At 48.8% G+C, this 12,196-nt stretch overlaps 1 protein-coding gene across 2 annotated transcripts in view; it reads left to right on the top strand.

Annotated features, from left to right (window-relative positions):
• Positions 1 to 12,196, top strand: part of PDIA5 (protein disulfide isomerase family A member 5) — an 83,150-nt gene that overhangs the window by 60,333 nt on the left and 10,621 nt on the right. For both annotated transcript variants that reach the window (XM_019738984.3, XM_074330842.2), the window contains 3 exons: positions 6,989 to 7,059; positions 7,608 to 7,768; positions 11,397 to 11,527. In XM_019738984.3, the coding sequence (XP_019594543.2) occupies positions 6,989 to 7,059; positions 7,608 to 7,768; positions 11,397 to 11,527 (363 nt within the window). The remainder of the gene's footprint in view (positions 1 to 6,988; positions 7,060 to 7,607; positions 7,769 to 11,396; positions 11,528 to 12,196) is intronic.

The raw sequence follows: 12,196 nt of genomic DNA, 5'->3' as shown, positions 1-12,196 counted from the left end.
TGTCACAGCATGAAGAGTATTCGTCCCCTTTGATGAATCCTATAAATTATCCAAAAACACGTACCAGATAGCTTGGAATCGTTTAATCATTGTTTATTAAGCCCTTTCTTTTTAAGAACCCTGGTTGCAAACTAGAAGTGTTTTGAAGTCTTTCATAATCTCAGGTTGTGAGCAATCCATTGTAGTAGCTGATGCTTGTAGGATCTGGGGGCCAGGAGCCTGGCTACGGGGTCTCTCCTTTCCCTCCCCCTTATAATGTATTCTCTTTCCTCCCTGAACCAGAAGGAGCTGGCTCATCACTTCTGCTCCCAGCCCAAGTCCCTTATGGGCATAGAGGAAGGGCTTAATGAATGAGAAAAGGAACAAATGAAGTTGTGCTAGGGCTAAATTAGAGAATGAGGACGAGAAACCAGATGGCAGCTTTTGTTTTCCCCATTAGTCATTGTTACTGACAAATGTTACCTGCTCTGTGTGGAGCCCTGTTGAGGGGGCTCTGATTTCAAACTTAGCAAATGGAGCTGTCAGAGTCTCCTCTTGGTGGGTGTTTGCCAGTCAGGGACCCCGCGTTCTCTGATGTGTCTGCCAGGCCCCTGGCTGTGCCCGTGTGTGCACGAGCGGGTTTATTTCTGCTGGACTGGCAGAGTGAGAGGGATCGGGGCCAACGCATGAGGTGATGCTTCCTGATGAACCAACCGCTGGTTAAAGTTCCCATCATATGGGAGTGGCTGTGCATCGACTAATCTCTCTGAACACAGTCTGTAGCCTGGGAAAGGATGGAGTGCATGTGGCTTAGAGAGAATTTGGAGCCCAGGAGGGGTGAACTGAGAGCAGAGAGCTCCTAGCTGCCAAGCTGTATATCGTGCCAGCTGTTCCAGAGAACCCACAGTGAGCAGGAAGCCACTTTTGCAGTGTCTGAGGGACCCAGAGAAAAGGACAGATGTCAGGAGGCCAGAGACTGGCAGTGCTGTCCCAGGTTTCCCAGGTGCAGAAAAGGTGAATTCTGGAAATCAGAATATTATAGGTGTCAATCCCAGGCCAAATAGAGAGTGGTTTAGAAACACACCATTTTGAAGACTTAGAAAAATTAGTTGGGCTCTGTCAACGTGAAAGACCATGGATTCTGCTAAGGATTGCCAGATGTGCTTGGTTTGTTTCTTGGAATAGGATTGGTAGGTTGATGAATTTGCATGTCTTTTTTTTTTTTTGCCACATGGGGCCAGTTTATTGAAGTTAAATACCTCTCTCTCTCTCTTTCTCTCTCTCTCTCTCTCTCGTCCACTTTTCCATAAAGAAAATTAAAACACACACACATCGCATATCTTTCTTTTATCAAAAGTGAGTAATTTTTTCTTGACTTCAATGGGGAGAGCGGGGCAGGATGGAGCCACCCTGAGGGGGGTACCCCCTTGGTGCTCTTACTGTGAGTCTGGCCTGGTTCTTTCTAGAGGATGGTACTTGTTTTTTAATCAGCAATTTTGTAGTAACTATAAAAAGCAAGACATGCTTCCAAATCTGCAAGGGTTAGAGAGTTGGAAGCGGATAACTAGATAAAATATCGAACAATTGCATCAAGATTTTAAAGGATCCCAACAGACTGAAATACTGGGGCTGAAACTAAAAGGCTGAATTAGTTTTTGTGGTGTTTTGCTAATCAGAAAGGAATGCATGTACATTTTATCAAGGAATAAAAAAGTATAGAGGAGAAAGGTAAACATTATTCCTGATACTCTCAGAGAGAGCCCCGGTCTCTCTGCAGAGTAATTTCTATGCACAGCGCAAGTGTTCCATGTTTGTTTCTTTTATGGTCCCACTTTGAAAAGCCAGAAAACACAGGGTGTTCAGCTTTCCTCCTGACCTGTGCCGACCACAGCTGGGTGTTCCCTGGTACCCGTAGGTCCCAGGGCAAGTCACAGGGTTCTCTGTCTGGAAACTTCACGGGTGTCTGAGGAGCCATACTCCTGGTTCTTGGCATGAAAGGGCATGGGCCTGGCTGTAATTATTAAATACCTCCTCCAATTGGCTCCCTGCTTCTTTTCCCTCTTTCCCAGCTTTCCTGCCACTTACTTTCCCCCTCAGCCGCTCACCTCTCCTCACCTGCCTTCATTTGTGCCCCAGCTGGAGTTGCTGGAAACCCCACACACATTCTTCAGCAGCCTGCATTGTCATTGAGCAAATAGCATCGGTTCAGCCACAGGGCTGGGGCCCTTCTCCATAGGTTAGCTCCAGTCCTGCCCCAGATCACACAAGGGAACAGGGGGAGCTGAGAGATTTAAAGCAGGTTTGTCCCGTGGTCCCCACCCTGCAGGAGGGGCTGGTTCTCCTGAGCAGGCCAGTCTGATGCAGCCGTGGGCCGAGTGGGGCATTTGCCCTGTGGTGCAAGGAAAGAGCCTGGGCCCCCTCTCTCTCCAGGCTTAGCACTTCCCCCTTTGTCGTCCACCTCAGTGGGGGCGTGGTGTGGGTGTGGGAGGCTGCGGTCCCAGGCCCAGCTCTCTGATCCCACAGAGGACAAAGATAGTATCTGGAAAGGGCCTGGCAGCAGGACACTCACTGCTGCTCCTTGATGCCTTTGCTTCTTTCTGCAGCGTCCTGAAGGAGAGGTCACATTATATGTCGTCACTCCTCTTCTCCTGTCCCCGTCTGTTTTGCTGCAATAACATCTACCTGCTCCTCCCTCTCGATGTAACTCCAGCCCTGCATTAAGCTGGGAAGGACACGATGCCACGACCTTACCCCCTCTTGTGGGGATGATAAAAGGAACAAAGTGAGAGGTCCCAGGGAGCACGTCCCTGAGGAGCAGCTTGTCTCCCACACGGGTGCTGAGGGGCAGGGAATCTAAAAACGAAGCTGCCAGGGAACCAGAGCCCCCTCTCCTGCCCTTTTTCCAGGGCCCCAGGGGCCAGCCAGCAGCTCTGCCCTGGTCTTCCCCCTTTCCTTGGCAACAGGCCCAGATGAGATGTTTTCTATGCCACCACCTGCAGGAATGTGCTGTGCCCGGCCTGCCTTCCAGGAGCTCAGCTGTCCATCCAGTGGCAGGTCCTGTCAGAGTCGGGGCTTTTGTGCTGCTTTCCTTCTTTCTGTCTTATTCTCATAGTAATGTGTGATCTTTATAGAAAACCCGGAGTATAGAAGAGTATAAATGATGGAAGCAAAAATGACCTATAATCCCATTATCCTCAGGGAACCACTTTTCACTTTTTGGCATCGTTCTTGCTAGTTTTTTTTCCTCTTATGCACTTGTTTCAACTTTTATTTTTTAAAGTACCAGTTAAATTATCTTTTTTTTTTTTTCTGACGTGTGTATAGATTTGTGTAACTATCACGCCATGCAATCACGTTTTAAGAATAATATTAACATTCTTATTGGCAGTGCAAGGTCCAAGGGATGCATAGGAATACAGTGCAGACAGGGCGAGTCCCAGCTCCCCACTCTGCTGACTGCTGTTAACAGTTGGTGTATACGTCTCCTTCTGTGCTTCTACCTAGGTAACACGGGTTTTGTTTTTGTTTTTTACACAAGTAGGATCATTCCCTCTTCATTTTTCTGTGATTTGCTTTTTCTCACTTACCCGTAGGTCTTGAAGATGTTTTCATATAAATATAGATGTTGGCATATAAATCTACCTCAATTTTTTTCGTCACTGAATAGTGTTTTATAATTTAGAGATGCTATAAACTTTAAACCATTACCCTATTGATAGACTTTTGTCTCTGGTGTTTCGTTATTCGGACAATGCAGTGAGCATTTGTAAACATATATTTGGGAACATGTCTAAATATTTATGACTATTCTGGAAAGTGACATTGCTGGGCCATGGGGTAAGTGTGCTTGAGTTTTGATAGGTCCTGCCACCTTGCCCTCCAAAAAGGTGTCAACACACCTGACGGCATGTGACAGAACCTGCATCCTCGCCAGCCCTGGATACTGCTGTTGGCCTTTCTGTCCCTGCTGAACTGGGCAAAAGGGCAGCTTGTCCGCAGCGCCCTGGCCTCCGGAAAAGTTGGGTATCCTTTCTTGTGATAATCAACTTTCCACATTCCTTCTGTGAGTCACCTGCTCATACTCTTTACTGGTTTTTCTACTGGGAGGTTTGTCTCTTGCTTCTTGACCTAGAACTCTCTAGTTATGGATGTTAATCTTTATCTGTTAGCCGTGTTCTAGCTGTTCTCTGTTAGTCTGTTGCTTGCTTTAACTTTCTTCAGGGTGCCTTTCATTGTACAAAAGCTTTACTTTTTTTTTTTCTTTTTTCTTTTTGTAGTCAAAGAATAGCTAGAATATTTATTGAGCACTTACAAGTGCGTGGATCAGGCATTGTTCTAAGCACTTTCCACATGTTAACTAATTTAATCTTCACAACAAATCCTGTGAAGTGTATGTTAAGGTTTATCTTCATTTTACAGATTAGGAAGGGGAGGCACCAAGGGGTTGAGAAACTTGTGAAAGGCCACATAGCCAAAAGGGGGAGCCAAGATGAAACCCCAGGCAATCCTGGAGGCCGCACGTCACCGCTGAGCCTTCTGCAAGCCTGCCTTTTCCCATCCCAACCTCTGGGATTCATGGGTTGCTTGGGAAATACAGCCCTAGGATATAAAAATAATACCCTAGGTTTTGTTACAATATTTTGTTTCATTTTGCTCTTTAATTCATCTGGACTTTTCATTTGTTTATTGGGCCAGGTGGGAGGAAGGGATTTAATTTTATTTCTTTAAGTCCCTTTTTCTGTACCTTTTCTTTTACAGTTTTCTTAACATTGTCTTATGTTATTAAAAATTCTTTTTGGTACATGCTTTTTGTGGTCACATAATATTCCATTGTATAATGACACCATAAATTACTCACCCAGCACCATAATATTGAAGGTTTGCGTTATTTACTGTATTCCCCAGTTATAAATCATGCTGTAGCGAGCTTTTTCATACATCAATATTTGTCCACATGTCAGATTATTTCCTTAGGATAAAAGCCTGAAAGAGAAATTTTAAAAGCTCATTATCCACTTTTTATACTAACATAACAGAAGAAAAAAAACCCAAATGTCTCTTCGTACAAGAAGAGGGCTGGGTGACGGATGGAGGCATCCGTCAGTGTGTGAGTTTGCCCCAGAGTGTCTGTGAGTGTCTACAAGTCAGCTTTGGTGTGTATACAGCTGGAAGCCTCAGAAAAACTGAGGTGTCTGGGGAGGGCATTCATGGTATTAAGACGTTAGTGTTTCTGCTTATGTCTGTGGGAGCCCCACCTCCCTGGCATGCCGCAGGCCAACATCCAGGAAATTCCAGGCTCTCCAGAGTCCAAGATACCAGGAAGCTTTCCAAATTAATCTGGTCCCCTGGAAAATTCTGCTTCCAGGATCCAGGAAAGTCTCCATAGCTGCTCTGTAATAAAATCAAAAGTATAATTGAAGATAATGGAATCCAGAGGAACCTAAAGGCTTGGGGTTGATGGGAGGCCAGCATTCCCACAGCCAGAAAACAGTGTGATTGAGGAGTTGATGCGTAGCCTCTGTGCCAGGTCATGAAAATCAGCGTAAGCGCACTTACACAGATGATAAAAACCCAACAAGGAGGTCGGGCGATAAAACTTAATGGCCTGTCAAATCACAATCAGGACACTAAAACGCAGCAGGCTAGAGTTCTGCTCCTGAGTATAACTCGCCTCCTCTGGCTCTCCTGCAGCCCAAGCAGCCAGGATATCCTGCCAGCTAGGCCCAGGAGGCTGGGGCTGGGGTCAAGGCCGGCAGCTCCCCAGAACAGGCTGGTGCCAGCGAGGGAGAGCTTTCTCCTCCTCAGTGCCTGGCCAGTCTCCTCATCGTAAACTGTTTACAGAAGGTTATTGCTTAGCCTTAGTATCTTGTTCAGGAAGTAGAGGGACCGATGCTAGAAGCAAAAACCATAACAGTATCAAGAGAACTCGAGGGTATGTGTGGAAAACTTGATAACAACATCCATAGGTGTTGGAGATTTCCAGTGACATTTGTGAGACCTAGTAAAGGGCAGGGGAAATGTATAATTGGTGGTGTGGAGGGCGGGGTACGTGCACAGTAGCTGGTTTGGCCACCAGTTATACTAAATAGAGATGTTTAATCAAACAAGCAACTGTTTGGGTACAAGGCAAGACTTGCCGCCAAAGAATTTAGTCCAGTTAAACCTTGTATGCACAGGTGTCAACCTGAATATAGAGCCATGAAGTTCATTCATTCAGAAAATGTGTGGAACGCCATCCTTGGTGCCAGGGATGTGGTGGTGAGCTGGACAGCCAGCTAAGCCTGTCCAGAGGTAGTCCAGTGGGGGAATGGGCAGGAAACAAGTAAGCCAATTACTCCAGCTGTTATGAGTACAACTGAGAAAATAAACGGTATCGGAAGAGAGTGTGGTGGGGTGAGGCCCCTTTGGGTGAGGTGGTCAGGAAATTTCTCTGTGGAAGTGAAATTGGAGCTAAAGCCCGAACGAAGTGAAGGGGTCAGCCATGCAAAGACCTGGGGGGAGATCGTGTTCCAGGCACCAGTGGTAAGAGCCCTGAGGTCGACCTGAGCTTGGCGTGAGAGGAGAACAGAAGTGGGGACCACAGGCTGCATGCAGGGTACCGGGCAGGATGGTGTGGGGCTGTGGCCGGGGTAGGGAGTTTGGGCTTTGATCTACCTGCCATGGGTATGTTTTAACCAAGGGCATTTGATCTGATTTATGTTTTGAAAAGATGTCCTGGCTGCTCCTAAACATCAGAAGACAGCACTATAACAGTCACAGGGCAGTACAGGATGAAATGCCATAGAAATATATGAATCGGAAGTATTTTGCGAGTAGAAAAGAAATAGGTGTGTCAGTGGGCTGAGCCTCCCCAGTGGATTAGGCAAACGATTTCTTTTCTCCTGAGCTGGTGTTCATTCTTCTTTTCTCCCGGGTACCCCTGGTGTCTGGGCTGTCTTACAGAGGCATGCAGGGACTTCATCAGAGCCTCCGTGCCATGGGAATGGCTTCTCTTGATTTCTTCCCACAGGGTGTGGACACTGTAAGAAAATGAAGCCAGAGTTTGAGAGTGCCGCGGAAGTCCTCCACGGAGAAGCAGGCGTAAGCATCCTTTCCTTAATGTCCCCCCGCTCTTCTCTTCTAAAGCATCAGTGACATGAATCGTTACAATGACTTTCCGCTGCCAGCTCTGCGGCAGCTCTCCCAGTCCCTGGAGGTCTGTGGTACTTCTGTGTCTCCGAGTAGATATGTCTTAGGTGGGGCCCCTGCTAGCGATGGAGAGGTACAGAGAGACAGTGGGGTCATGTTCCCATGCCCATCCAACGACCTCCATCAGGTCACGGCTCTGGGCTGAGCCCCAAGATTCTCCCTCTTTTTTCTGGGACCCTGGCTATTGGGAAGTGCCGCAACCTACCCGGACTGCTTGATGGGGCAGATGTAAAAGCCTAGTCTCACCCCGTAAATCCGTAAATGAGAATGCCAGTGTTCAGTCATTCCCTAGGATGTATGGGCCCAGGGCCAGCCACCCCCCAGCCCCCAGGGAATCCCAGCAGGTCCAGGGTGGGTCGGGGGCTGTCATCTGGGCTCCTTTGTTTCGCCAGCACTGTGTCTGAGGCTGTCATGCATGGTTGGCCTCTCCCCCATCCCAGAGCTCTGGTGTCCTTGCAGCTGTCGATGCCACTGTCAACAAGGCCCTGGCAGAAAGATTCCACATCTCCGAGTTTCCTACTCTGAAATATTTTAAGAGTGGAGAGAAATACGCAGTGCCCGTGCTCAGAACAAAGAAGAACTTTCTTGAGTGGATGCGAAAGTAAGTCTGGTGGTCTTGATGGTATCTGTTGACTCCTGGCTGCCGGCTGTCGGCCACTGGAGACAGCTTTGAAGAGGTGAAGGAAACCGTGGGGGCTGCTGTCCTTGGCTCAGGGCCACAGGAGCCAAGAGAGGTTTGACTGCCCCAGCCCTAAAGCCATCTGTGGTGTGCCGACCCCGTGTCCTCGTCCAGCAGGGCACACTGGTAGCCTTTCTGGGTATAGTTTCAGCAGCTTTAGTCAGCCATGTGTTTCCTTTTTCATACAGGACCCCCTTTCCCGATGTCTTAGCCCCAGGTTTCATCACCTGCACTTGATTCCATCCCCTTTGAGCAAGTGAAGCAAATCCAGAGCTGGACTCATTTGGGCCCACGTTTGCTGGTGCGTGACTGGGCCTCTGGTAGTGTCCCTAGTGCAGCCTGTGGTGTTTTGGGGTTGAGAAGAAAGACTTCAAAGCGCTCCCCCAGCCTTCATATTAGTTTGCTCCGGCTGCCACAACAAGGAACACAGACGGGGTGGCTTAACAGCGGTTTATTTTCTCACAATTCTGGAGACCAGAAGTGCAAGATAAGATGTCAGCAGGGTGGGTTTCTTCTGAGGCCTGTCTCCTTGGCCATCTTCCTGTGTCCTTACATGGTCCTCCCTCTGTGGCTGTATCCTCATCTCCTTTCGTAAAAGGACACCAGTGAGACTGGATTAGGCCTCACCCTGAGGACCTCCTTGGAACTTAATTACCTCTCTAAAGACCCTATCTCCAAATGCAGTCTCGTTCTGAGGTACCGGGGATTAAGATTTCAACATAAGAATTTGGGGGGGAGCGGGAGACATCATTTATAGCCCATAATAGCCTGCAAGTCCAGAGAAACTGAGTAGACTTGTGATTACTGACCCAAGGACCCCTACTCACTCAAGGACTTTGAAACATGCAGTTCTTAGCATTTCTCCCTCCTGTGAGGGGGTGAGAAGACATATTCAAGCCTTTGCAGAGGTCCCTGGTATGTGGTGTAATGATGCCCGTGTGAGAACCAAGACTTTAGAGTCACAAAGTGACAACAGAACTGTGCCAAACAGCAGCGTCTCAATTGAGTTGCTTTGTTAGGACATTGGTCCTCAAACTTGGATGTACCCAAGCATCGCCTGGTGTTGAAGTGCTTATTTAGAGCTGATTCTGGGGCTGCAATCCCTGAAGTGTGAATGGGACCCTCAGCCATAGTGTTCTGAGAAACACCAGCTTTTGGAATGGGAGCAAAGTTCCCATGAGGTTCAGGAGAGGCTCCAGGCAAGAGGTGAGTGGGCTGGCGAGGTCCTGGGCTCTGCTCTTCCCGCTGTCCTGCTCGTCACTAGGGGTGGCTTCTAAGAGTAGCCAGGCCTTTGTCTTAGAGACCAGAAGGAAGTGCTGGTTCTCCTCCAAAACAGATGAGGCGTTCACTCCTCTGGCCCTTCTGACGCAGAAGCAGGTTGCTATTTACACTCACCTCCAGCCTCTCTCTGGGGCCTTGCTGGTTCACTGCGAGGGATTGAATAGGCTGTGGGGGTTCAGGCAAGATCCTTGGTGCTTGCGCATGTGGGCAGAGAGCCGAGGGGATCGGGCATTCGTCATTGCTAATCTCTGCTCCAGAGGCCTGGACACGAATAGCGAGCATGAGGGTCTCTGTCCTTTCTGTACGCATTCGTCCCACTGAGTGCCTGAAAAGCACGGAGGGTGAGAGCGTGGACTTTGGGGTCCAAGAGACTGCACTCAGATGGGGACCCCCAGCCTGTTGCTTGACCCTGCTAAGCCCCAGTTTCCTATCTGCATATTGGAGACCATTCTTTTCCCAAAGACTTGTCTGGAGAATTAGACTATCATGTTTAGCATGGCGCGTGGTGGGGAAATACAGAAAGGAAGCTGTTTTTATTTTTGATGCCAGCTGTCATTCGGAGCTATAACTGACAGCATCACCGCATAAGTGGTAATACCTTCCCAGCTCTTGCAGAATGTTTTTCTATCTGTTTCCCCATTTCATTCTCAGATCCTCCTGAGGTCAGAGTTTTCGTTCCTATTTCCTTAAAAAGAAGCCAAGGTTCAGAGAGGTTAAGGACCTTGCCCAGGGACAAATAATTCTTTGGGGAGCTTGGAAGAGACCCTTCAGGCAGAGCGTGCCTCGCAGATGGCTCTGATACGGAGAGTTGAGGTTTGCCACCTAGAAGGAGGTGAGCAGACCATGTTAGGTGAGGCTGATGGTGTTTCCAGGCTTGTTCACAAATGGCTGCACTGTGGGTAACAGACATGCCTGCCAGCAGGCCAGCCTGGGAAGGCAGGATTCAGAGAGAGGGCAGAGCAGAAAATTCAGGTCAGCGGTGTCCACTACAGAGCCAGAGTTTATGACAGGGGACCTGGAGGGCAAAGAAAAGAGAGGAAGACACGAAGGCTGGGAGGGGCCAGTCTTGGTCAGAGCAGGGGTGACATTAACCCAAATGGAGAAGTTGGGAGATGTGGCGGGGGGCGGGGGGGAGGTAATATGTTCTAGGTCTTGTTAGGATCGGCGTGACCGTGGCACCTCCAGGTGGAAATACCTGGAAAACACCTGGAAATAGGGGCTCAGACTCCAGGGATTATGGAAGCTATGGGGGTTATGGAAGCTATTCGGGTGGATGAGATCTTTTGAGAATTGCTATGGGGCTCAGAGAGAGAACTAGACAAAGGGCTGTCGTGAAGTTGGGGAAGTGACACTGTAGGCTCTCTGTAGAGGTGGCTCAGTTCGGCCAGTCAGAAGCCAGGTGATGGAAAGCCAGGCAAAGGAAAGCGTGCAGGGGAGGGTGTGTCGGCACTGGGGCAGACTACTCCCCAGAGACACTTCTCAGAGAAGGGAGAGAGGAGTGTGCTTGTAGAGAAGGGGACAAAGGCAACAAAGGCTTTTAAAAGACCCTGGATTTCTATACTTTTGTGAGGCAGGTTGGAAGGAAGCAGCAGACAGAAAAAGAATGAAAATTATAAACAGTTATTGAATGCCTGTCATTTATGGGAGTATATAAGCTCTCAGCAACTGTTACTTGCTTGACTGACTAGGTGCTTCACATACAGTGTGTCTGCTCTTTATACGGATCCTAGGAGGTAGGTTTCAGTTTACTCATTTAACAGAAAAGAAAATGGAAGCTCAGAAGGGTTTAGTAACTTACCTCAGATGACACAGCTAGTAAGTAACCTGGATTTGAACCCAGACCCGCCTTGCTTCTTAGCCCACGTTCTCTCCACAAGAACAAAGTCTCAGGAGCAGAAGATAATGGAGGGCGCTTCAGGGTCCCAGAAGAGACAAGAGGGAAGGGGAAGGGAGTTTCCATGCCCATAGCAAGGAGGTGACGGCCCACACCTGGAGAGTTTGCCCTGCCCCAAACGGGGCTCGGGTCTTCCACACCTTCACAAAATGGCTTCTTACTTAATAGGCTCCTCAAAAGGAATTAGAAGATCTTTGCTGATGCTCCAGATTTGTTCATGTTTCAACTGAGGTTTTAAGTTAAATTTTAGAGAGGATGCAAAGTGACTTTTTTCTCTCGTGCTCTCCTGAGTGGGGGTGGGGGGAGGTAGAAGCACTTGCGTTTTCAGGAGCCTCTCCTTATGACTGTCTCCCCTCCATCCCTGACTTCCTGCAGCCCCGAGTCCCCCCCACCTCCAGAGCCCACCTGGGAAGAACAGCAGACCAGCGTGTTGCATCTGGTGGGGGACAACTTCCGGGAGACCCTGAAGAAGAAGAAACACACCTTGGTCATGTTCTATGCCCCTTGTAAGTAGCTGGTGTGCTCACAGAGGGCCGAGGTGGAGGGATGGGCCTGACGTAGCCAAGTCGATCCCCCCAGGACCTGGGCAGCTGCAGGTTGACTCTGGACTCATCTCTGTTGTGAGCAAGGCTCCCCAGTTTCCTTCCAGGCTTGAAGTCCCTCAAAACCCAGGGCTTCCTTCAATCAGCCATGTTAGGTTCTCTCCGTCTTTCTGGGGAGCCTGGCTCCCGTCAGTCCTAGAATCCTCTGCTTCTGTTTGTGGCAGGGACCTGCAGTATAATTATTCAGTCTCTTCTCGTCCTTGGAATCTTCCAGGCTGCCTGCCTCCCACGCGGCCACTTCCTTCCACCCCTCAGCTCCCTACATCCCTCCAGACACTGACTTCACCTTCAAATCTCGGAACTTAGCAGCTTGGAATTAGCTTTCCCAAGTGGCTTTGAAGCCAGTGGTTTTGAAGCTGTGGTAAAAGCAGTCACATTCGTTGGGGGCTCCCGAGATCAGCGATCAGCTTTAATCAAAGCTTAAGTTGAGAAAGTGACACGCCTGCTAACATTGGTGTTTGTGACCTCGGGTTTTGTGTATTCCCATTTTGAAGTTAATTGATACTTCAAAGGAAAGGCTCTTGATTTTCCCACTCTTCTGTTGCCCTTCTCTCTCTCTCTCCCCCCCGGTTA

The sequence above is a fragment of the Rhinolophus sinicus genome, chromosome 17 (assembly GCF_057876585.1).
Source record: "Rhinolophus sinicus isolate RSI-liver-muscle chromosome 17, RSI-T2T, whole genome shotgun sequence".
Taxonomy (NCBI): domain Eukaryota; kingdom Metazoa; phylum Chordata; class Mammalia; order Chiroptera; family Rhinolophidae; genus Rhinolophus; species Rhinolophus sinicus.
The sequence above is the reverse complement of the archived record's forward strand: the minus strand, read 5'-3'. Positions and strand labels throughout refer to the sequence as shown.